The following is a 26,953-nucleotide window of genomic DNA, read 5'->3' as shown; positions in this document are numbered from 1 at the left end:
ATTGGTGGAGTGAAGACAGTGATAGAGCCATTTCAGTGGATGGGGATGATTGGGAAATGAAGAGATGATGGGTAAGGGCCAGTGAAGGGGATTTGGCCAGGACACTGGGGTTATACCCATGGTATTTTTAGTTTTTAGTCAGGACCTGAAAGATTGTGCTCACTGGCAGTATAGCGTCTCCTTCACTTTACTGGGGCATTAGGACTCACACAGACCGCAGGTTGAGGCCTCTCCATACCACCACCAGTGTGCAGCATCCACACACCAACTATTGAGGTGGATGGGGATGATTGTGAGGCCATGATCGGTATAGGCCGATGGAGGAAATTTGGCCAGGACACCGGGGTTACATTGCCATGGGATTTTTAATGACCCCAGTTTAATGTTTCATCCAAAAGACGGCATCCAAAAGACGTTTACTCACACAGACCGCAGGTTGACCACCCCCTGCTGGCCTCACCACTCCCATCCAGGTACAGACCAGGCTCAGCCCTGCTTAGCTTCAGCGAGTAACCGGTCTTGGGCTGCAGGGTGATATGGCTGTGGCACATTTACTCTAGACTACACTGTTATTAAATTTAAAGGGGAAACTTTTTATGGTCATTCCTTTGGGAACCTGATAATGCAAGGTTTTCGAAACTAAATGTTTTGCTTCTTTGTGAGCTACAAAACTGCAATGTTGTTAAAATGGTGCTGATTCTGTTAAATCTATAGGCACGGGTTGAGTACTTGACAGCTAAAGCATCAATGCCAGACTACAGGACAGCTTATGTGCTCATTCAGAGTTGATTTTAAAAGTGACTCTGCCAACTACTGGCCTGGCATGCATAGTGCAGCATGTTTAGTTGTCTTGAGTTGAATTGGTGTGAACTAGGATTCAACCTTTTTGTTTAAATGAAAAACTTTTAAAAATCCATTGTTATGGAGTAAATGTACTCTCGAAAAGAAATAATTGGAGGATCAAGTTCCATTGGTGGAGTTTAATAGTGTTGGGAATTTGTTCACATTTTAACCTTAGGTATAAGCAGTATCAAGCAAATGTGCTCGTATTGTTATCTGACATTGGAGAAGTAGGTATCTGGAGTGATTTGGCAAAGAAGGGCCAGCATCACCCCTGTGCTCAGGGGCCCGGCTAATGCTTAGCTCCTTGTTAATTCACTCCTGAGGTAATCTGATGTTGATTTTTGTCAACTTTAATTACAGCTTCCAGGAACACTTCACATCGCCTGCCTCTACTTCAAATTGATATTATGAATATGCAAATGGGCCGGTAATTTGCAGAGAAGTGGGTATTTCAGCTGAGCACACACTAGACAGGTCAATACCACTGACACTCTCTGTGTGTTTTTTTTTTCTCCCTCCTGCTCTTCAGAGGTGCTAGACAAACTGTATTTATCTTTCATCACGGCTTCGTGGATTATCATGAAAAATGTATATCTGAGAGACGCTTCATGGCTCATCAACAACAATGAATAGTGTAGTGGATGGAATGCGCCGGGTTGATGTCACCTTTCACAGTGTTTGATATTTGAGTGTGGCGGAGTTGAAGTGGATGAAAAAAAAAACTAATTTTGCGTCTCCTTTCCTCTTCTCTTTTCTTTGCAGGCCCTACAAGCAGCAAGGCAATTACTCCTACAGCAACCAGGCAGTGGCCTGAAATCTCCAAAGAACAACGACAAACAGCGTCCGTTGCAGGTGAGCAGTTCCTCGCTAATCTCTTAAGTCCATCCATAATACATGGCGCTCTGGAAAAAAAAAAGATTTCCTCTGTTCCAGCTACTCTGTTTGATTTGGCAATGTAATTCTGGAGCTGTCAGTGAAATTTCAACCTGTCAGACCTGCCCTTCTCCAAAAGAAACCAAACAAAATACCTCACACTTGAATCCTTTCTGTTGTCTACAGCTACATTACCTCACCACCCCTGTTGGTGCAACCTTGAAAGCCCAGCTGTGTGAAGATATTGACATATTAAAGCTGGGTATTTCAGGTTTCGTTACAGCATTTGCTGCATTGTGTTGATTACCGCAAAATTGTTTTGACTTGCACTTACTATGAAAGTGAGGGGGTGAAAAATGTCAAACATATGCCTTCATAAAAGCACTTATACTACATCCAGCCTTCTGTTATAACATAAGCCCCGGTTTCAGAGACTAGGCTTGAAGCTAGTCCTAGACTATATTGCACGTATACAAGCATTGTATGAGCTAACTAAAAATATCTTGAAGTGACACAAACAAAAAGTCAGTGCCATACAATAGTTTCAAGATTCACACCTATAATGTGTTTTTAAAGTCATACCAAGAAGGTACGTTTCATAAAAGGTGCTTAATTAGATAGTATTAGTGAAGGTCTAGCCTTGGTTTAAGCTAAGCCCTGTTTATGAAACCGGCCCATGCTTTATTAGGTATAGGTGTTAGGTATAGGGTGTATTATTTGAGCTTTAAAGTTGTTTAAACCATAATTTTAGGGTTTTGAAGGTATGTTGACATTGTAACAAAGAAATGTTGGATATGACTTTACAGAGAATTTATTATTGGCCAAGTTTGTCATGCAAAAAATACTGCTTATTGCTTCTGAAATGGCCTTATGTATTTCCTATGTACGTGTGGTAATGTTTCTAGGCGTTTTACTTAAGAACAAACCATCTATTTGTGGTCATCAGCATGATTAACAGCAAATAAAAAGATATAGGAAACCAAACTATTAGAATATTTACTGAAAGAGCTCCAGAGAAACAAGCATAAATGAAATCTTCCTGGCTTCCTGTGGCATTGCATATCCTAACTAGATGTCATTTGTACCCCTCCAAGATAATTTGCCATTATTGATTCCAGCTGCGCCGCATCGCTATTGTCAGTGATTTGGTAAAGGTCACAGCAGCATCGCGCACATCGCATCTCGTATTACCAGACTTGTTTACTTACCCGCTGACTGCCGATGTGTTATTTCTCTCACATCCCCACAATACAAATGCGCTGCCTCGAATTATGTAAGCGCTTGACATCTGCCAGGCTCCATATTTTTAGGTTTAAATTAAGTGCGAGAGAGAGAGCACGCCTTCCTCCCTGCTAATAAGTGCTATCAGCTAGCAGTAGTTTACCTCATTAGTACCCCGTGCATTTAATTTAAATTGGCGTTAACCCTCGTCTTTAATATTTTCACAGAGTGTAACAATGGCGACACTTTCTTCAAGAGTCACACCCTTGTGTATCTAATTACGCAGAAGTTAAAGATTTGGTGTTTTTTTTTCTTCGCTTTTTAATATATTCAGTTTGGTCCGTGCAAATATGACTTTTGTATTTCCTTTTGTTTTATTATTCTCCCTTTCTGTGCAAAGATATTAGTTGTAAAACAAAGCCTAGGTGGATGCGCTTTTGTGTATCTATTGTAGTTTCGCTGGCGTCTGTATACTCAGAGAATGGATTCCCGGCACACAGCGTGACTGCAAATTGCCGTGCGATACTTCCAGAGGAAGCCGAGCGATATTGGATGAGGAAGGTCTGTGATAACTGGTGGCCCATGACCGAGCCCCTGACTCTAATAACACCAGAGGATGGTAAATATTGAATATTTACATTTGCTTATGCCATCCTTGCCTCATGTTAGCCGTATGAATCAATATGAATCAGGGCTTGTTGAGTGCTGTCTTCAGGCTGTAGTTAATCAATGCTGTTGATCCTTTATTTTAACTTATTTTGTGCTGTTTTAATCACTTAAAGGTGTAGTAATCCTTTGCTTTCATTTAGGAAAATGCTGCGTTTAATACTAATGAAGCTTAAATCAATAGCATGATGCGAACAACTCACACCTACTTTAAAAATAAGAAAATCAAAGTTTATTGCAGAGCACTTCTCTGTCAGAAAGTGTGTTTTATTCGATCTCTAAATAATTAATTGACTTAATTTTTTTGTAATAAAGTTGGCAAAAGTTAAATTAGATATCTTGGCACAAATCAGAAAATATTTTCTAATTAAAAATGTTAAAATTTCTTTCATCTTGTTGCTGAATATTTAAAACAGTGTGGATTTTAACATCTCCCCATTCACCATAAATGTTTCATTGTAATACTTTGAATCCTTGAAACCTTGTAAACCTTATGCCATGAATGCTGTCGATTGATCATACCTTGTAGTAATATACGATGATTTCTTCAAATCTCTTTTCTTTTCGACCTAATTTCATTTCCTTCACTAAAAGAAACTCAATTCAGGTCTTGTTGCGTGTACTTAGACATGCCAAGTAACAAGCAGTTTGAAAAATGACTTATTTACATTAAAAAGTAAATGCCTTCTCGTTCCCTGACACTGATGAATCCACCCCTTTCCCTGTCCAGGAGAGCCAGGGAAAGTGATCCATAGATCATGGCGTATAAATTATTTACTGCACAAGCATCTAAGTGCTGGAGCTCATGGTTTTAATTACTTGTATTAGTGTCTAAAGCCTGTCGTCTGACTAATTCTATCCAGCGTCTCATCTCGCACTTTTGACGCGCTCAGAAGCCGCTTTTCCACATTTGCGTAATGTGACAGGTCTATTATTACCCCGTAAGCCCAGAGGAGAAGTCAATAAACACCTATTTCTTCCCCGTAAATCCTTGTGCCTTCTCCATGCTGCTTACAAGGATTTCCCAAGGCACACAACAGTCCTCTGCGTCGCAGCGCCTCTCCCTCTGAGTGGCAATATCTCTTGCGCATTTTATACACTGACATTTAAAACACAAATAAAAAGCGAGAGGACGAAAGGGAAAGGGGATTACAGAAAGCTTGCGCGACTGGCAATTGTGTCTCCTGCCCTCCCAATCAGCCTAGCTGCCATTCTCCAGGAATAAGCTACATGGCGGTTTGTTTGTTTGGCTCCGTGTGCCATCCAGGCGTCTCATATTGATAGCAGGATGGGCATTTAACAGTGTGAAAACACATGTTAGCGCTGCTGAATACTGACGAAACAGCGGTTATAAGCTAACAGTAGGATACAGAGCAAACAGAGGCATGTGGTTGTGTGACAATGGGCTGTTGTGGTGATATAATACAGCCGTCTAAGTGTCAGGGAGGTGTTTAAAGAGGTAGAGTTGACCCCTGACCTGTTGGCAGTGTGGGACCAGAGAGTGATATCCCAGCATTAACAAGGTGAAACGAACAAACAAAGCAATTTCAGCTCACTGTTGTACCACGGCAGCACAAACCAATTGCTAACGCATTGACCTTTTTTGTTAGTTTTAAGCCCAACATGCTCTGCTAATGTAACTTTTTCCTCAACCAAACAGCCTTCCGTAGGCTTCATCGTTCTTATGTTAGGAAAGACGGCTGAGCGGCTCGTTGCTCGCGTGCTTTCCAAGGCGAGAGAGAACTACGAGGATAGCTCAACCCAATCACTTCTTGAGCACTGAGCCATCCTCCAAGTGTCGCCCATTTAAAGGTCAGCGACGCTCGGCTCATCTGAGCGTCAGACTCAGCTCCATGTTCCTTAAAATTCATCTACTCAGACCGCCAACTGGAACCGTGCACAAAGTCGGCGGAATTTATAAAAGGAGACTCTTGCCCTCATATTAACATTGATTATTAACAGCGTTCACCCAACAGCAGGGTTTTGCTTCACTCTGAAGAGAATTTGGAATGCCTTTTAAATTGCACTTCAATTGCTGAATTTGAAATTAATTCAAATGTTCAAAAGGATCTGTTTGCATCTCCAGGTTGAAGGCAAGGCAAGGCAAGTTTATTTAAATAGCACATTTAGTATACAGTGGCAATTCAAAGTGCTTTACATAAACAGGAATAAAAGAGACAAGTATAAGATAAATAAAAACAAATGATAAAAGTTATTAAAAACAGATTAAAATGTGTTAAAAAAGGTTATAAAAGAATCAAAAAGAAGAGAAAATCATAATAGTGCAATCTGTCGGACATAGCACAGTGCTCATTCAGTAAAGGCACAGCTAAACAGATCTGTTTTCAGTCTTGATTTAAACATGCCTAATGTTGGAGCACATCTGATCATTTCTGGAAGCTGATTCCAGCAGCGGGGGGCATAGTTGCTGAAAGCCGATTCACCCTGCTTGACTGAACTCTTGGAATTTCTAGTTTATGTGATCCTAAAGAACTGCGTGATCTGTTTGATTTGTATTCGGTAAGCATACCTGTAATGTATTGAGGTCCTAGGCCATTTATTGATTTATAGACAAGTAGTAATACTTTAAAATCTATACTGAATGTAACTGGGAGCCAGTGTAAAGACCTGAGGACAGGTGTGATGTGCTCTGATTTCCTGGTTCCTGGCAGCATTCTGGATGAGCTGCAGCTGTCTGACTGTCTTTTTGGGAAGGCCAGTAAAGTAATCCACTACAGTCCATTACAGTAATCCACCCTGCTGCTGATTAAAGTATGAAAAGGTTTCTCTAAGTCTTCACTGGAAACAAAGAATCTAATTCTCGCAATGTTTTTGAGATGATAGTATGCTGATTTACTAACTGCTTTGACATGACTATTGAAACTCAGATCTAACTCCAGAGTCACACCAAGATTCTTGACCTTATTTTTTGTTGTTTGACACTTAGAGCCAAGGTATGCATTCACCTTGAGAACCTCATCTCTGTTTCCAAATACAATAACTTTAGTTTTCTCTTTGTTTAACTGAAGAATGTTTTGGCACATCCAATTGTTAATTTCGTCAATGCATTGGCAGAGGGTGTCAATGGGGCTGTAGTAATTGTAGGAGAGTCCTTACCCCAAGTGGAGGAGGTCAAGTATCTTGGGGTTTTGTTCACGAGTGAGAGAAGGATGGAATGTTAGATTGACAGGTGGATTGGTGCCGCGGCAGCAGTAAACCGGTTCCTAAAGGAAAAGCTCTTGATTTACCAGTCAATCTACGTTGCTACTCTCACTTATGGTCTTGAGCTTTGGGTCATGACCAAAAGGACAAGATCTTGGATGCAAGCGATCAAAAAGAGTTTCTTTCGCAGGGTGGCAGGGCGCACCCTTACAGATGAGGGAGGAGCTCAAAGGAGAGCCGTTGCTCCTCCACATCGAGAGAAGTCATCTGACGTGGATCGGGCATCTGCTTCGGATGCCTCCTGGATGCCTACCTAGTGAGGTGTTCCAGGCATTATGTCTCTTGGCTGGCCTGGGAATGCCTCCGCTCTCCCCAGAGGAGCTGGAAGAAGTGTCTGGGAAAAGAAAATCTGGGGTTCTCTCTTAAGACTGCTGCCCCTGCGAACCAGCCCTGGAAAAGCGCATGAAAATGAATGAATAAATGAATTAATAAATGAATGAATGGATCTGTTTGCTTGTAAAGCATTATAGTTTGAAGGCTTTGGGTAGACGTTTGTGTTTTACTGGTAAAATACCCAGAATACTCTTCCTATGTGAGTTAAGTTCAACTTCCCTGCACTTGCCTAAATTGAACGGGAGAAATTTCAACTCTGAGTGGCTGCTCTGAAATGAAGAGGAGAGAGAAAACCCATATTTGCAAAAACATCCTTCTTTACCTAAACCAGTAGGCAGCACGTGTAAATTGCAAGCGATTCACTTTGCAGGGGCTCACATTGCGATGCAAAGGAAGTTAAAGCATAACCCTTAGGCAAGAGCCAGTATGACGGGATTGGGGGGGAATAGTGCCATGGCACCGCTTTGATGTAGAAGCAACAACTGTACCTTCTGACAGAAGATGCATGGGAGTAATAAACCAGTTCCAGCAGCCCTTACACATGCAGTCTGATTACTCTGGCCAGGGTGTTAATTGGATCCTAACTGGCAGATCTGATACGTGTAGCCCAGTGGTGGGAAGTCTTTCCAAGTGATGAACTATAATTCAGCGAGCTGCTTGAAGCTTGTGTAATTTACTGCGTGTCACTTGACGAGGAGAGCGATCCAACAGACTCCCTATTACCTGCGACATCACAAAGCTTTCAAGAGAGAGGAGGGGGGGGGGGTGATGTGGAGTGAGTGAGAGAGACAGATTTCCCTGTAAATGCCACACAAGGCTCCGTTTCTGATGCGATGGGAAACAAATTTGGGGAAAACAAAGGAAGACAAGACAAATCCAGGCTCATTTAGACTTCATGCTTATCTGAAAATGTCCTGAAGGCCATATTAGGTTGTTGTTTTTTCCATGTACAGGAATTTTCACATGTAAAACAAACAGTAGTGATCTTAATCCTTTGGACCCAACAATGCATTTTTAAAATCTTTTTTTAATCAGTGGTTTTGTTCCAATGCCTCTTATAGTTGCCTTTGGAAAGCGCACTAGGGTTGGTTTTTTAGGCTTTCCAGTTGATCCTTCATAGACAAAAATGGAAATGTGGTTATCTACATAATGATAAATCTCTGAGGAACGACCATTGTGTTCACTCAAACACAGGCCACATCCACTCTGTCATCATTAAAGTGCATTACACTTCCAATACTGTTTTGCTGAACTGTAAAATAAATTGATTTGGGAAAACCTCCCTATAATCTACTTAACTCCAATTCCTTGGAGTGTCTGAATTGATCTTCTAATCCAAATGATCACTGAGCGAGTGAGTGTATGTATGCTTGTTTCAGGTTTAGATTAGTGTAAGTATGTGTTTGTTTATGTTGTCAATGGCTCCAAGTATTGGTGGTTTTCAGAGTAGAGGAGCCTCATCAATAAACCTTGATTGCAGAGCCATTCATAATATAACAATGCTCCTTTTTCTCAAATAGAAAGATCAGGTTCCTTTAAAAAATCCAGGGGAAAAGCTATTTAAATAATGGGACGGTGAGCATACAAATCTGTTTCTGTCTAACTCCAACTGTCCAAGTAAAACACCACATAATTAACATGCTGTCGCTTTCTGCTAAAGTAATTGCCATTGCACTTCCCCCATTTCTCATTTTATTTATCTGAACAGTATCTCTGACATGTAGTTCTCTAAAGCAGCCCCCTGATTCAGTCCATTCAGATGTACGTGAACTGATTTTCACTTTTGAGCTTGCTCTTAATTATAGTTGTTTAACAGCTATCTCAGATGTTGTTGGTATTGCAGGAAGGCTCAAGGTCTTGATTCGTATGATGTGCAGTTGACCTTTCTCACATCGAGACACGTTTCAGCATAGCGAGAGCCCCGTAATGATCTGCTCGTTCTTCAGGAGGTCCACTGATGTTTTCTCATCACTGACCAATTTAAAGCTATTTGTTCTAGTCGCTCTCTCATGTTCTGGGCCTCGTGGATCTAAAGAGCAGGTCAATGGAGATCAGCTTGTATTTGTAGTTTTCCAATAGAAATCAAAGCTTCATGGATTGTCATTTTTGGACGTGCTTGTTGTTTGAAAAAAACTAGAACGAGAGATGTCAGCTGTTGGTCTCTAAGTAAATTTTCACTCAGCTCGAGTACTTGAAGGTGATTGAAGCTGAAGCTTTGATTCATGAAGAATGCCATTATCTGCTAAGTTTTGAAGTTTTATAGCTCTCACTGGACTGCATCGTTTGCCTCTCTCGCAGTCGTTTTCTTCATCTCGCATCATGCGAGGGAAAAGGACCCATTGTCTGCCACTGTTTACGGCTCGACCCTTTGGCAAACGCTCATTAATTATGCCCCGTCTTGGCGAAATCATTTCGGGGAGAAGCAATTCAGCCTCTGTTCCTTTCAATTCACCCGGCTTGTCAATCATCGCCCCCCACAGTATCCCGCGGAATGGAGGTGTTATATTCCGCCAATTATCATGTCATATACTCGAAAATGTAAATGAACGTGTGTGTAAAATTAAATTTATGGGTTGTCAGTGAAGAATAAGAACCAGGAGAGCAATTACTTATCTGCTTTCATCTTTCAAGCTCTGATATATCATGCAGAAAACGCCAGCCGTTAAATGCTGGAATTAGCATTGTGCACCACTCGGAAGTGAGTGGGCCGAAACTTCAACTTTGTCTCGCCTTTTTTTTTTGTTTGGAAAAGCAATGAAATGAAGATGTGTATCATCCGTCGATCTGTTAAAAAGCTAATGAGAGGCTTTTATTTCTGGTCTCCTTTGTTCCCATTTGTTATGTTCGGGGCGAAAATGCATCGCTGATTTACACCCAGTCAGCTGTGGTCGATAAATAAACTTTGTGAATTGTTCTGAAATTTACATGTTTATTGTATTCGCCATGCTGCAGTGCAGACAAGGTGATTGTTCGTTATTCAGTCCGTCGCTCATTTAAATATACAAATAATGGGCGTAATGAGAACATCTCCTCTTGTATTTTCATGCTTTGGTCTTTATATTGTCATTTAGGCCGGCGCAGAACCCTGGCTGAACCTGGGGGTAATTACACATCACAAATGTGTCTTAAGGTTTAATAACATTGAAGGTGTAAGCATACATTTGCATAATTACATGCAGCTGTTTAATTTGTGACTTTGTTGCTTTGTTCCTTTGTTTTTTTTTTCTTCTTCCAATACCTCCTCCCTCGTCACACCTTTCCTCCCCAAAGAGAGACAGACAGAAAGAAAGAAAGTGTATTTGTGTGTGCGCGCTACCCTCTGTGGTGCTGCTCGTTGAGTTTTGGGGCCAGTCTAATGAAGAATGGTGCTTGGATTTGTTTGAATATGAATATGAGTGGGGATGGAGTGTGACCTTCAGCTCCGCTACTCAGTTCATCAGGATTAGTCAAGCTCGGCGCTCAGGAGCGCTAATGCATAATGACTTCTAAAATGAAAAATGTGTAGTGACCATGCAAATGTCTCTGCTAATCAAAGAGGGGAACCTGAGCTGGGCCGAGCCAGGAGACTAAAACAAGGACGTGTCAAGGCCCTGAGAGCTCAGACGTACGGAAAGCAATCAAGCGGTCTTGATTAGCCAGCACGAGGAGCTGCTCGGACCCCTTCGCAATGTCTAATGGAGCCTCGTGTCTTTTTCTAAAGCTCAAAAAGCTCAACAATAGAGATGTTTACCTGTCATGACGCCGAAGGCTCGGCTGTCTTGATGATAGACAGCATCTGTCGAAGCTGCTCTGTTAGACGATGCAACATGCAGCATGCTTCATAAAGTACAAAGAATGCCCTGAAGAGTCAGCTGTAGACAGGTGCAGCGTCCAGAAAAAAAAATGTTCATGCGTTTCACAAAAAAACATTTGTCTGGCAATTATTTTTATTCTGTTCATTGTTCAATTTTAGGCACAAGCACAAAAGAAAATCAAGTCAAATTAATGTAAATGTTGCACGCTTCCAGAAAACCTGCTCAGCGCTGGGCTGCGAAAATATTTTCCTTGTTTTGTTTTTTTAGCCGAAAAAATTCTCTCGCACAGTTTGACAGCTGGTATTTTAATGATTCTTATCATTTAAAAAATGACATGAATTTTTAAAAATGACATCTCGTGGAAGACTTGTGCCTCTGGCTGCTTTCTTCCAAGCGTGCAACTTGGAAACTTCAATGCGCAGCGAGAGGCAACTGGTAATTCCCCTCACCTCTGTTAAACAGAATACTTCACAGCGCCTCAGCTTCAATCAGGAGTTTCTCGCAGACTTTTCAAAGCTTCTAACCCTCAGCAGCCTGAATCCATGCTACTTAGCTTAGCTGCTCCTCAACAGGCCATGTGTCCGCTTACGACCCATAGTCAGCTCTGGAGATGTGCGTCTTCCTGCCTGCCTTGTGTTGGAGCACTAGAAATCGCCTGAGGGAGTTGAAGGGTTCAGCTAATTAAGGTCCTCCTCTATTTAAAGCGCAGTGCTTTTCCCATTGGGAGCAGCTGACAGAAAATATATAGTGTAAAAAAATACACATGCACTGCCAAATGATTACACATACTGCACCGTTTCCAGAGAGTTTGAGAAGCAGCGCTTGACTTGAAGAGTTTTCACAAGACATGGCTAATGTTTCATTCTCTCTCCATCCATCTCTCCCAGGTGCCAGTATCTGTGGCAATGATGAGTCCACAGGTGATCACACCCCAACAGATGCAGCAGATCCTTCAACAGCAAGTCCTTTCCCCCCAGCAGCTCCAAGCCCTCTTACAACAACAACAGGCAGTCATGCTGCAGCAGGTGAATGCACACAAACACTCACTGTCCCATACGAAACTCCTTTTGCTCCCATCTGTCCTTGACATATTTAGATCAGAGAAACAAATATGGACAGGCATGTAATTAGTTGTTTTCAGTGGGGACTTTTTGAGGGACAAAGCACAGGAACAGGCTAGCCAAATGGAGTTTTCTGTGCACTGTTCACAAGTTTGATTTCCTTAAAGACCACATGAAATCATAATAAACATTTCTTGTAGGTGTTAGCATCAGTATGTGAGTCTTAACGAAATCTATAGCATAAACTAGCTCATTTATTTGCACTTGTTTTCTGCAGGGTCTTTATAAGACTGTGTTATTGTGTATGCGTCTCTCTCTAAGCATATATCAAGGGTATTTTTTGTCTGTTTTTGACTTCATTGTATATATACATAAACCCTGCTGATAAAACAACTTAATCACACTTAGCGCAGCTGGTTGTGGATAAACTGAGAGACCAAAATTCCACTTGGACAGGTCATTTTTAATTGTTTTAAGCAGATATTTTTTCAGTAAGTAAAGCAGGGGTGTCCAAACTCGGTCCTGGAGGGCCTGTGTCCTGCAGATTTTAGCTCCAACTTGCCTCAACACACCTGCACGGATGTTTCTAGAAAGCCTAGTAAGTGCTTGATTAGCTAGCCCAGGTGTGTCTGATTGGGGTTGGAACCAAACTTTGCAGGACACCGGCCCTCCAGGACCGAGCTTGGACATGCCTGAAGTAAAGTACACTGAGGACATGAAAAATGGGAGGATGTTACTAAAAACTGGATTGTCTTGTGAGCTTAGAACTAGAACTCATCTCTGACAAGAGTAGATTATATCTTCAGAAGTGATTTTAAAATCTCTCTAAGTGTGCTCTTCATTAAAAGCATCTCCATTAACTCAGTTAGCCTTGATTGTAATTAGGTCTGTATAAACGGTGACGAGCGTCTTGTACTGAAGACGTCTCCCGCTGAACGAGATGGGAGATTTCGGTTCCTGTATTCTCAACGATGAGCTCCCGAGGACAGCACTCTGAGACGAAGAAGAGAAGTGTGCTAAATGCATTAATTCACAATGATGAATTCTCTCCTTTGAGTGCTTCACATTTATTTCAGAATTTCACTGCCTGTCAAGGCATCAGTGAGGAAAAAATATATAGGCAATAAGATTAATTGTTCCTCTAGCGGTAATGTGCAGCCGCATAAAAGTCCATATGGAGACGCATGATGAGGGGAAGTGCAGGTCTCTTTGTCTCGACCAGAGAGAGACGTTATTTATGATGTGACATGCAGAAGCACATCCAGGCATGTCGTGCAGCCTCAGGAGCCCGGAGTCGGTTAAGAATCTGTTTGTTCTGTTGTAGCTCTGCTTTGAGGTATGGCCACACTTATGGGAGAGAATGGAAACAAGTAATGGATACATTTCCAAGTCATATACAACAGCTGCTTTGTTTTGTCAAAGGTGTAGCATAGCGGTTAATGCATTATGAGCACTTAGACTAACTGTACTTGATCCAAGCTGTTAGTTCAAGCACTCTTAAGACAAATGCTATGGACAGAGGAAAATAAATTGATACATAGAAACGTTGTTTTGTTTCTCACAGCCATAGCCTAGTGTATGGTGTATATGCCTACTCCATCTGTTCAACACTGTTAGTGCAAGGGTTCTTACTGTATAAGTAACTTCGTATGAAAAAGGAAATCAGTAGGAAGTACTGCATGTTTTACACCTTATCCTATGTCATAATGATGAATGTCCATGTCTTTCCACAGCAACACCTGCAGGAGTTTTATAAGAAACAACAGGAACAACTTCATCTACAGCTTTTGCAGCAACAGCACCCAGGCAAACAAGCAAAAGAGGTACATTACGCACAACAATGCACACATGCATGAGGCAATGTGACAGTTTCTTTCACATTTCCCAACCATGGGCGACTTGTGCTGTCATTATAAGATGCAACGCTCTTTTACTGTAGAGGAAACTTTTGAATGCTTCCAAATGAGTGCTGAAATTAGGCATGCAACATTGTCAGGTGTCTCAGCTCTGTCCTCAGTGGCACTTCAGAGTTACGCTGACGCTAAAATGCCCACTTTAGCTTACCGCGCAGAGTCCATTCATTAATGAACCGCTGCCGCTGGTTTGGGCCGACGAGCAGAAAAGTTCGACCGCAGCGAGCTCATAAATCAAACTGACAGTCAGACCGTGGATCCGTCTGACAGACAGACAGAAGGAGACTGAAAGAGAGGGTTTGCTGACACTCAGGCGCAGGCATCAAAAAGCGAAGCGCGTCGGAGAAGGAGGGGGTCGGCGGCAATCCAAACAAAACGTGGGGAAGCAGTTAAATTGATCAGCTAGGTATCGTAGACGGGAAACGTCCCCCACCCCCAGCAGACTCTTCAACGAGCACCTTCTACCATTGTCTCTCTTCAAGCAAGCCATTATGCAGGGCCTACAGAAAGCAGGACTGACCTCCCGGAGGCTTTGTTTCTGTTTGGATTTGCGAATAGATTTTTTTCAGGCCCCTGCCATCAAATATGGAATAGAAATTGCTCCCTTATTTCTCACGAGACGACGGGGCCAATCCGCACGGCTCACTCCATTATGCAGTCTGTTTTCCAGTGAGCGCATCACAAGTTTTGCCTCTCTTTCTCTTGCTCTCTCATCCCTAAACTAAGGGAGTGAGGTCTTCCTCACCGTTCCTGACTGAAGGTCTTCCTCTAGAGTCTGCTCAGTCTTACCGCTGGTGTAATTCCAAGCAAAAATTGGAAGTTTAACTTTCCTCCTGTAATGGGGGTCTTTGCTTTCTTGTCACTGAGTAGGTCGTAATGTATTCTGACAGGAGAAAAGGAAGGGAAAGGGATGGGAGAGAGAGAGAGAGCTCAAGCTAACAGGGTCTCAGCAGAAACTAGCTCTCAGTTTGCTAATGGACCTCTGGAGGCTTTGTCCACAGAAGCAAACTTCAGTCATTTTTTAAGCCAGACCTCCTAAAAAACAGCTAATAAATTGAGTCTGTGCGACATGGAAATGCAACTACTACATCGTTTTACATTTCCGAACAGTCAAGGCTTGTCATTTCATTGCATATGAAATGTTTCAAACACTGAGATTTATTCAGGAATAACTTACACGATTAATTAGTGATTTGTTTTTTCGTTTGCTCCAGTGCATACCGTCTTAATGTTTACCTAGGTATAGCTTTATGAGCACTTTAGATTTTTTTATGTCTTGGCTTGTATGAGATCCAATGTCCCAAAATGTTTGTTGTAAACAGCAATTGTGAATTAAATTTCACTTAGCTAAATATTTAAGATTCCTTTGTAATTATCAGATTGATAATTTATGCAAGTATGGTTTTACATTTTACAGTTATTCACACGTTTTGTTTTCTGTGAATGATTTTGCTGATCCTTTTTGTTTCCGTTTTATTGCCAAACATCAACGTTTATCTGATTTTACAGGTTTATTTTTGTCCGTGAAATGCGTACTTGCTGTGCTTTGATCACTGAAGCTCTGCATTGTTTTTCTGTGGTTGGCTGCCACCGCCGCTGCTGTTGTTGTTGTTGTTGTTTTTGTTGTTGTCTTCGCCAGCTTATGCAAGAGGCTCGACTGGCGGTAAACAGGGCTCGGAGGGGATGGGGTGGGGGGATGCTGTAAATCTCTCCCTGCTTCCCTCCCTCCATCGCCCCCTCCCTATGGCCCCATAAGCTGTAATAGACCATTAGAAATGCAAGACAATTAACTATCAATGGGGGAAGGAGGGGGTTCCACACACACTCCCACCCACATCTCACACACAGTTCTTAGTACACACAAGCAGACTAGGCGAAGACAGACGGCAAGGTTTCACTCGGGCCACATGTATAACCGAATGCACTTTCTAGTCCATGTGTGTGATTAAGGTTTTGTGTGTGTGTGTGTGTGTATGCTCACTCTCTCTCTCTCTCTCTCTCTCTCTCTCTCTCACTATAGCAACAGCAGCAGCAGCAGCAGTTGGCGGCACAGCAGCTGGTCTTTCAGCAGCAGCTCTTGCAAATGCAGCAACTGCAGCAGCAGCAGCACCTGCTCAACATGCAGAGGCAGGGCCTCCTCTCTATGCCCCCCGGCCCAGGACAGCCCACCCTCCCCGGACAGACTCTGCCGCCAGGTAACATACTCACGTGACTGTGTGCTTGTATGGCTGCGTCCTCTTTAAAATCTTTTTGTTTGTTTGTTGCTGTTTTTTCCTTGCCATTCCAGGGGTTTTTTTCTCTAGTTCTCTCTCTCTCTCTCTCTCTCTCTCTCTCTCTCTCTCTCTCTCTCTCTCTCTCTCTCTCTCTCTCTCTTGCCTGTGTCTGTGAGCTTGTTGTTTTCCTCTCTCCCCCTCTCTCTTTCTCTCTCTCCCTCACTCCCTCCCCTCCTTGCCTGTTGTTGTTGTTTACGGACTCGCAGTGCAAGCTCAGTGCTGCGAGGAAGACGAGCTGTTGCCATTTGCTTTTTTCCTGGAACAAACACCTGGTGCTACTGTGTTTATCGAAATGGCGCTGGATGACAATAGTTTGAAAATGGCTCTTAATTGGAGTATAGTCGGGGAGACACGAAGCGGAATAGTCATTTTATCATCCAAGGGATTATATGATGATTTGATTCTGCACACAGAGGCTCGTTTATGAATGCATAATCATCTGCAGATGAGTTCCCGATTGCTTTGTACTTTTGGATACAACAGAAACGAGACGAGGGATGAGCGTCCGGGTCGATCTCACGCCGGTTTACCTCCAGATGCTTAAGTGTGATGCTCAAGTTTCACAGCAGAGCAGAGCAGGTTTACTGACCTCATTAGAAAAGGGCAGATTGGGATAATGAGAGTTTTTATGTGAACGTTTGTCTCTGAACCTGTTTGTCACTGTGTTGCAGCTGGTCTGAGCCCCGCTGAACTCCAGCAACTTTGGAAAGACGTCACTGCGAGCCACACCATGGAGGATAATGGGATGAAACACAGCGGCCTGGACCTGAGCACCACCAACAACTCGTCCACTACCTCCACCAGCAACCCCAAAGCTTCTCCACCCATCACTCATCACAGCATGTCCAACGGCCAGTCCCCAGCTCTCAACAACAACCGGAGAGAGAGGTACCATGACACACACACACACACAAACACACACATGCATGCATGCTAAATCTAAATATAGAGAAGATGTGCTGGTTTATTCTACAGCATACCCAATCACCATTGGGCCCTTGAGATCCAGCTGCGTTGCTTGCATAAAGTCACTTTGAATAAAAGCGTCTTCTGTTTTATTCCAAATCCCTTTTCAGACATACATGATCAGAAATCCCCCTGATAAAGAGTGTTGTACATGTGAACAAACGGCATGTTAACAAATACAAACTAAACAGTCGTTTAAACTGTTTCATGTGCAACACAAACAACGACTGAACGCTTATTTGTAGGTCTCCATTTGCAAAAGAAAACCGCTCATTCCTGCAGGGAGAGGACTGTGTGTTTTTGTTTGTTTGCTCATCAATAGTTTATTATCGTCTGAAAAACAGTGGAAATGAGATGAAACCTCCCTTGAGACTGCACTCGATTGAACGCATCATCTTCCGGTATATCAAAGACACGGAGGTGCAACTTTCAGTGGCAGGAACACGCAGCTCACCTCACTGTACATTAAGTATTTAATACCTGGCTTTTCTTTTGAAATTGCTTTACAGACTCAGCTTGTCATGTAAATAGAACACACTATGCCGGTGTGGCATTTTCTGAGCGTTTATATGCACGACGAACCTTTTATATGCTCCACAGCTGCTGTAAAACATAATTCGCATATTTCTCCATGTATTATTCAGTCTGTAGCGGCCATATGTTAGTACATAGCAACAGCAGTTGACTTCACTGGGGGTGGATGTGTTGTGTAATTGGTTTCAAGTATGTAGCATCTTCACAGAAAGCCCTTTCTTGCGAGAGATATCTTTAGAGGCTGAGAAGAAAAAGGGAAAAAACAGAGAGAGAGAGAGACGGAAATAATTTAAGAAATAGGTTACACTCTTTTCTTGTGTGTTGGCGGAGTCTCCCGGGTCCATGGTCGTTCGTAATCATGGAGTGTGTTGTGTTGTCAGAGCCAGCTGCTTTCTAAGATGTGCTGGATCGATAACGGCAAGGTAAAACAGCCGAGAAGGTTTGTGTGTGCAATTGTGTGCCACACTCAAACACACTTGTGCTGGTCTGCTTAGCCTTACTTTCACACATTAGCCCCACAGCACCATTAGAACTGGTGGTCGTAACTTACCGCAGTGTCTTTTCACAACAGGTTGTGTCCTTAAAAAACGCCAGTTCCACCACAAATGAATCTCCTGGTGAAAATTAAAGCATAGGGGCCATTTTTAGCTGTTTACACAAGTTGTCTGTAATGGCTTTACAAGGTGAAAGTCTGCGGAAAAAATGTTGACGGGTGATTTTACTTGGCGGGGCCATGTGTTTTTTAACACACTTGTGTCTCCTCAGTGATACTCTGGATCAATAATCACAAGGTGGCTTGATGTCAAGAGAGAGTCTATGTTATTTCAGCTTTTAATAGCATCAAGTCCACATCCACCTTCCCTTCAAAAGCTTTCATACTGAGAAGTGCTGTAAATTGAGCCGTTTTGACCCAACTTTGAGTCATTTTTTTTGTCCAGACAGGTGTGAGTGGCCACAAACATTGTTAATTTCTTTATTTCTAATGCTCACTATTTCTCTTTCAGCTCATTGCATGAAGAGACTGCAGTATCACACTCTCTTTATGGCCACGGAGTGTGCAAATGGCCAGGATGTGAAAGTATTTGTGATGACTTTGGACAGTTTTTGAAGTAAGTATGATCCATTAAGTGGACACTTTAAAGTTACAGTAATTTTCCATGTATATGTAGATGTTGTATGCCTATTTGATGTCTAGTGTTTTCTGGTGCCTCACCAAATTATTTCAAAACTTCGAAACAAGTCTCTTGCACTAAACTCTTAGCAGGCCTTAAAACAAAAAAGGGAATCTCCTAATAGAATCCCCTAAGATATCTGTCAGCCAATTGGAGGCAGTGCTCAGGAATGACCGTATGTCTCCATGGATATGTGAATGGATGATGGGTTGGAGATGGGTTGCAGAAGAAGCTAATGGCAACGTGTGGTGTTGTCATGGCGTGGCTAACGGAGTGAAATGAACTCTTCATGCTCCATCAACAATTTAGTTAATTAGCTCATTTGTAATTGGTCGGCTTTGTTGCCGGGACGTGAGTGGGGGGACATCAAAGGAGAAGGTGTTTGCTGTGCTGGAGATTGCAGGTTATCACGTTGCCACTCTGAGGAAAGAGCCCCGCCATCAAAGAATAGAGAATAAGGTTCATTTGAATATTCTAATTAGATGCATAATTAACTGTGAAATAATAATCTGGTGCATTTGGTGGGTGTAAATGTCCACGTCAGTTCATATAAACGGCTTTTGAGAGTGGCGACGTTGTATTTTTTTATAAACGCTTCAAACAAGTCTAAAAATTAGCTCCTTTTCAATGCTTTCTACCTCCAATCACATTTGTCTGATGCTCATTTATTATGTTCAATGCAGCCGAGCATACAACAGACATCAGGTGATCATTTCCTGCCAAATTCAGCTCGCCAAGGTGTGCAAATCAATAGTTGATGAGAACTAAACAAAACCACTCCGCATCTGACAGCCTGTGCCGTAGAAAGCCGTTCTAGCAATCATCTTCCAAACCTTCATCCAAATGGGGGCAAGACACCTCGTTCGCTCCCAGATTCGGAGACGCCCGTACTGTAACTTGTACATGAAAACGCTCCCACAAAAGACAGCGTGATCTGAGCTGGCGAGATGGCGGGTGGCGCCGTGCCTTGGAGGAGCGATTGTTGGTGTCAAAAAGAAGCTTTTAATGTCGTTCGGAGATGCCAGTCACTGCTGTGTATCATCCAGGTACACACGCTTAAAATGGTTTACATAAAATAGGTGTCAGATTCAAATGGCACCTTTGATGGGGGAGGCAGGGGCGGAGGGATTCACCCAGCCTGTACAGGCTTGTAGCTTGCGGAGAAGAAACCAGCCGCGGTTTTGTAATCTTTGTTGTGTTGCTGAGAAAGTTGTCAAGATCAGCATTTAAGCGCAGCTCCGCTCTCTTTCATGCACCATGCACCTGGAGAGGGGTAGCCAAGAGGTGCCTGGCACGTTATATTAGCTATGAAGTTCAAATAGATGCGCGTGCAAGCGGGTACACCTCGAGACGTGTGTATTAATGCAGCAAAGAACACGTCTTGCGGGTCTGATTTGGGGCAACTTATTTGGGGGTTATGTGCAGCTAAAAGATGGGGCTAATGAATTCATAGGCGTTCTAATGTTGTTCTGCCACGCAGGCGATTTTGTTATTGTTTAAGCTCCAGATTGCTGGCCTAGTTCCCCTATTGATTTCCTCTCACATGTTTGAGAAGAGTCAGGATGAGTGGGGAGAGAAAAATACAGACGTAGCCACTGGCCTGTAATAAAGATTGACGTGCTGTCATCGCATTCTTGCCATTTGCAGTAACATCTTTCCCATGCGGACGCAATATGGGCCTAGTAAACAAACTCTTGCCCATCCTAATAGGGCTTTTTCATTGAAATGAATCTTCCATTCCAGATACTTAACATTTAACACTGGTGAAGCAACCTGCTGCGCTTTCCCTACTTAAATGGAAGCATCTTTAACTGGGCGCTAATGAAAGCCCACAGGAAGTCCCAAGTTAGATTAATCAACGTATGTCCAGTTGAAGGCGATGAGTCCTGCAAGAATCAATTTAGTATTAGCCGAACGATCGGTGCACTTTGGCCGGATTGAAGTACGTCTTATTCAGCTAGCTGATTTCGTTTCATCTGTGGTTTCGAATGCACCAATGCATACCTGTCCATCTGTTTCTTAGACCATCAGAGCCCTCATTCCCCATCTCAAAACAAAAATCAATATGCCTATAAAGTGACCCATAAATTACAGGCAGCTCCAGAGATGTTTGCTCAGAGCGAGCGGGCGGCCCCGTCTCATTCTCCTCTCACCTCTCTGTTTGAACTAAACCCAGCACCACAGGCTCATTAAGAGATATTGGTGACTGCATCTAACCCCTCCTGCAGCCCCCTGCTTTTATCAATGCATAGTCAAACACCTACTGCCTGAATATTTCATATCCATGCAGTAATCTGGATGTAATCACCACTGCTAACTAGCTCTCGCTAACGTTAGCACTGAAAGCCTCTGTAGTACCATATCTCAATTCAGCTGGCTACTAAAAAGTAATTGTGACTTCATTTCTCAACACTGTTTGCTGTGCTATCTTACAGCTGTGGATTTTTATCTAAAAAAAAAACGTATTTTTTATTTATTCTACTGACTAGCATTAGAAACTAGCTTCAATTAGAATAGAAGACCTCGTATGCCTCTAAAAGAAGCAAGGAGGCCAGATTAAGATCGAGATGGTCGCTAATGAGAAACGGGGCATGCGAGATAAGATGTGTTACTTAGCAAGCTACCTGTCGGGACGGCAGAACTAGCCAGTCGTGGCTTTTGAAGCAGCTGTAATTTATGACATCCACCATACATCAAGTGCGTAAGATAGCATTATGAGCATTGAAATGAAAAGGGTATTTGCAGCATTAGTTCCCTGCGAGGGACCTGATTACATGATTAATGAAATGCCCCTTTGCATGCGCATTCTGAAACAGCAATTAGGCACGGGGCCGGAGAAAGGCACCGACTCTCCAGTCATCCTCTACGTTTTTCTTTTTTTCCTGTTCAATGCTATCTCGCTCTTGATTTATAATGGAGAATATCTGAGCATTAGACCTGAAACGGTTACAATAGCAAAAGCGGGCGTGATGGAATGAAATAATTTTAAATGGGCACGGGTGTAATTGAAAGGTAGCGGCGGCCATTGTGTTCTCAAATGTCCTCTGCTTTGATTGGCGTGTTTGAGGAGGATTATGAATACGTTGTTATTTTGCGTTTCGCACATAAACAATAGCTCGCTCTATGAATAGAGAACGAACAGAGAAAATGCTTAGTAGTGTTAAAACTAGCTCGGTGTGGGTGGGTGTGTGTTTGCGTGCGAGTGTGTGTGCGCAATTTAAGCTCACACTAATGCACTGGAGGTTGTACTGTAAATGATCATTGAAGGGTCTGCAAGCTAACCTATAATTACAGGAAAGAGAGTGGCAGCATTGGCATTTCACAAGCATGTCTTCTAAAAGAGCGCTTTGTGGGTTTGTCACCAATGATAATTTAGATAGAGGCTCATTACAGAACATCACAACACTTTTAAAAACCTTTTCCCCTCCGTGCGTTCGCCGGGAATAAAGGTCTATTTTAATGGCGGGCTTCTTTTGTGTCCTGCAGACAAAATCCAATCAAGGAAAACCGCCATTGACTGCTCCTGCAGTTTGAAGTGGGTTTTTTTCCTGCGTAATATTCTAATGAAAGGATGAGTAGATACATTTAATATGTCGTCGGGATAATGCACTCTTCGTAGGAGGCGCTTTTTAAGCGTTATTCGAGTTAAATTACGTTTATTGTATTTATTTCTTGATAAATGTAAAAGACAAAACCTCTGCGCGAGGCCTTTTGTACGCCAACATCCCTCATACGCTGTTGTGTTCTGAGCGCTGCCTCTCATTCGCATGACAGTCGCTCTATTGTGATGTTAAACACCGGCTTTCATTGAGCATGGGACACACTTGTTCGATGGCGGCGGTTTGTTAAAAGCTAATGGGATGGACGTCCTGTAATCCAGAAATCATATTCATCAACAACAGTCGTAGTTGATATAGTGCATTGTGTATGTGTGGGGTTAGTGTTTCATCAGTTTGTCCTCTTTTCCTGCAGGCACCTTAACAGTGAACACGCACTGGATGACAGGAGTACTGCCCAGTGCCGAGTACAGATGCAGGTGGTACAACAGCTAGAGATACAGGTACAGTAGGCGCATAATAATAATCACAAACACATTTAAAGGAACAGTTCACCCAGAATGGACAAGTCTGAGATTATTTACTCAGCCTCGTGTTGTCTAAATCTGTATGTGAAAATGTATGCCAAAGAAAAATTTGGATGCATTGAAAGTCAGTTTGGTTTATTGTCCAATTGAACCCCCACAGAAGCTCAAACAGTCATAAAAGAATGGAACGACATGACAGAACTGAATTTTGGGGGAGCAAACGCCTTTTTTTATATACTAAATATGACATTAAACATTCATGTGTGATGTGTTTAGGGATTTCTTCATAAATTGAGAATATTGCCGGTCTTTCACCAATAAAGATTAGTTTATGTAAACAGTTGGTATTTATAATATAATATTTTTAGTTGTAATTGGCTGGTCTTGCATGTCAAATTTAGTAAATTACACAATGTGCTGGCAATTTAACATATGCTACTTATTTAACAAATGTTAACAGCTCTTGTAATATCAATACATACTGCAATAAGGAACTATAGTCAAGTGTTTAGTTAATACTAACCTATACAACTGTGCTCAGATGTTTTACTGACATTTGTTATTGTTTCTAAACGGATAAATGAACTCCAGACTAGCCATTTATCCAATCGGTGGCAGAAAATATTCAGAAAACCTGTTTGAAAACAATCATTATTTAGATATTAGTCCCATTAATAGATTAGTTGACTTAATTGGCTTGTGAAAAGTGGGTGTGGATTTTGATTTCATGTCGTCTTTAACACACGCTTGTTCAACTTGAACCGCTTTTTCACAACATAACACCAAAGATTTCCAGTGCATTTCATTAATTAGCTTGTTGCCATAAAAACCTGCAGCGCACAAAGTGTAAAAATGCACAAGGGACACCTTGAGCAAATCCATCCCAACAAAGGTGAAAACCATCACGGGCCTTTATAATTGAATCATGGTTTGTGCTTATTTTCTATCCCGTCCAATTAATATGCGCGCATCTGGGCTGGACTGTGTTAATTAAATACACTTTGCACCTGAAGGAACCTCTAAAGAGAGCCACTATTTTCAGTAGCTGGAGCGTGACCTTATTAAGGTGTCACGCTGGCGAGATAATGAGAGCAGTGATTGAGGGATGCTATTACTCAGCGCTGCGGCCATCTCTCCCGCCAGTTAACACTCTTTACCTCACACCTTCTGGTGCATCATGGGATGCACTTTATGGGGTTAAAATCCATCTTTCTTCTGATCGTTTCCAATAAATAACCGGTTTGGCTTGCAGTGTAATTGTGGCTTGCGTCTTTGTATGCGTTTTGCACGAAATCGCCTTTGTAGTACGGATTGCTTTCTGACCGTGGCCCCTCTAAGCCTCCGTGATGCCCATCTGAATGCAAGCCAAGCGTTCCCCACAACCTTTAAAGGTTTTTACGCTCGGCAAAACCGCCCTATTTATTTGTTGGGCTCTTGAAACAGAACGATGAATAATTCTTGTTTATATGTAAAATAACAGAAGGACATCACAATTTCTCTCTTGACTTGTTCTCTTGTTCCCAAAGCCAGAGTTCTTACACTGTGACCAATTACAGAAGCACTGCTGTTTTCTGTCCTTCTGGGCTTCTTTTTTTTTTCTCGTCCTCAGTCAGTGGTAATGAGGCCCGGTTCAGAGCTCCAATGCCGGCTCGCTGGCGGAGTTCAAGGCGGTGCGCCATGCGGGCTGGTCCCTGTCACTCTCTCTGAGTTAGATTGATGATAACAGATCGCCGGGGCACTAACTGGACCTCGGAGGACCCGGGAGGAGGCAGGGAGGCGGGACCAACTGGCACTCTGTTTGCGGGACCCCTTCACCTTTCGGCAGCTGCTAGATCCAGTCCAGCCCTAACAGTGTCCATAGGACTTTGAGTCGACGACCAGGACCCTCTAATTTATGGCCTGAGTAGCTTGTTACTGTCAGAGCTTTGCTGACCTAAATTCTGCTATTGACAAAAAGATGAAGTGCTATTTGTTTCCAGTGACCTCCGAGCACCACCTTCAGCTCTCCATCACTGTGCCAGGAGGAATGGTTCTCTTATCTTTGCTTTAATCCGCCTCGCTGGTTCTCGACTGGCTTTGCTTCAGGACCTTAAGTGTCCAATGCTGTTCAAAACTGCTAACAAAATTACATTTTATGTGAATGAATACTTTTGCAGCATTATTATATTGGTTAATATATATTTACACACATAAAAGATTAAGAATTAAGGCAAAGAACGTTTATTTATATAGCACATTTCATACACAACGGTAATTCAAAGTGCTTTACATGAACAAGAATAAAAGAAACATAAAATACAGGTATAAGAAAATTTAAACAAATGATACAAATTATTAAAATCACACTAAAATGTGTTAAAACAGGTTTTAAAGAAATGAAAAACAAAAGAAAGATATAATAGTGCGATCTGTCGGACATAGCACAGTGCTCATTCAGTATAGCCACAGCTAAACAGATGTGTTTAAGTCTTGATTTGAATGTGCCTAATGTTGGAGCACATCTGATCACTTAAGCCACTCATTATAAAGCCACTTAAATTGACGAGTGCTCTTAAGAAATGCTGTTAAAATACCTGATGCCTAATAGCAAAATGCTGTTTCCCAGCAGGCACACAACATCATAAGACATTAATACATTAGGTACATAAGACATTAGGTTAGCTTTAGGTCATGACATCAGGTGACCAAAATTCAATGTCTAGCCAGCGAATAAGGACAACGTTATTTTGATGTCCAATAACGACATCAAATTACATTAATATTTGGTTGATTTTAGGTTGTGTTGGAAAGTGGCCAAAATCCAACGTCTAATAGATGTCACAGTGGTAACGTCTACACAATGTCAAGGAGTAACATGATTAGATGTTGATATTTGGTTGATTTTTGGTTGATTTTAGCCGTTGGACATTGACATCGGTCTGACGTCGGGTTCTGACATCAACCCGATTTTCATTTCCAAAGTCCAACATCCCCACGAGGTTGGGGTACGTTGGGGTGCAACATCAATATGACATCATGTTGACGTCCTGTGCCTGCAGAGTTATTAATATCGTCAACACTTTTCAAATAAGTACCATATGTTAAGTTGCTAGCACATGGTAAATTGTGTAACATGCTAAATCTGACCATGCATAACCTGCCAATTATAACTACAACTATTATATTAACATTGCCAACTGACAGATAAATTTGCTGTATATTTGCTGTATGTGATGCATTTTGCCTTTTAAAAAATGCATGAGTCTGTTTATTTTTCTGTCCTGACTATACTCAAGTGTATGGTTAAGTGGATTTTTTTTTTATCAGCATTTAGCATTGTTGTTGCGCAGCCGTCCATGACCCCATCAGAAAAAGACCTCCAGCCTGTTTGTTTTCGGGTCATGACCCTCTAGTGGAGAACCATTGCTTTTTTATTTTTTCCATTTCTTTAAGGCAAGCTTAAGGAAGCCAGTCCGGCCGTATTCAGGATTTATTACAAGCAGACAAGCTCGATAACAAGATGTATTACCGTGGTAGTCTGGGGAAAATCACTCATTTCTAAAACTGGTCTTGTTTTCTTTTTTCTCTCTCCCTCCCTCTTTCCGCTAACAGCTTTCTAAAGAACGTGAGCGTCTTCAGGCGATGATGGCACACTTGCACATGAGGCCCTCAGAGCCCAAACCATCACCAAAACCGGTGAGTGCATATTGGTACGCGTACAGTAAACAGGACTCGGATGGTAAATGAGCTCTCTAAACACGGCTGGAGGGTGAGAGGAGAATGGGATTTGTAATGCCTGCTTTCTTGGGACCCTATCAGGACCGAGAGAGCATTAAATCATACACCCGATCTCAGCCAAAAAACGCAGAGCCATTACACTCTGATGGCTTTAGCACAGCAAACAACCTGTTGGCCGGTAAATGCTGTTTAGCACCGCGACCGCAGGCACACTTAAAGTAGCGGGGGAAGACGTTTCGTTTCAGAAAAAACAAACAGTTTGAAATGATAGATGGAAACTG

At 42.3% G+C, this 26,953-nt stretch overlaps 1 protein-coding gene across 8 annotated transcripts in view; it reads left to right on the top strand.

The window, feature by feature from the left end:
* Window positions 1-26,953, top strand: part of foxp2 (forkhead box P2) — a 139,087-nt gene that overhangs the window by 91,763 nt on the left and 20,371 nt on the right. For all 8 annotated transcript variants that reach the window (XM_056456044.1, XM_056456046.1, XM_056456051.1 and 5 more), the window contains 8 exons: window positions 1,606-1,695; window positions 11,840-11,977; window positions 13,747-13,836; window positions 15,947-16,121; window positions 16,871-17,087; window positions 18,704-18,808; window positions 22,844-22,931; window positions 26,547-26,630. In XM_056456044.1, the coding sequence (XP_056312019.1) occupies window positions 1,606-1,695; window positions 11,840-11,977; window positions 13,747-13,836; window positions 15,947-16,121; window positions 16,871-17,087; window positions 18,704-18,808; window positions 22,844-22,931; window positions 26,547-26,630 (987 nt within the window). The remainder of the gene's footprint in view (window positions 1-1,605; window positions 1,696-11,839; window positions 11,978-13,746; window positions 13,837-15,946; window positions 16,122-16,870; window positions 17,088-18,703; window positions 18,809-22,843; window positions 22,932-26,546; window positions 26,631-26,953) is intronic.

This window comes from Danio aesculapii, chromosome 4, assembly GCF_903798145.1.
Source record: "Danio aesculapii chromosome 4, fDanAes4.1, whole genome shotgun sequence".
In the NCBI taxonomy this organism is placed as follows: domain Eukaryota; kingdom Metazoa; phylum Chordata; class Actinopteri; order Cypriniformes; family Danionidae; genus Danio; species Danio aesculapii.
The sequence above is the reverse complement of the archived record's forward strand: the minus strand, read 5'-3'. Positions and strand labels throughout refer to the sequence as shown.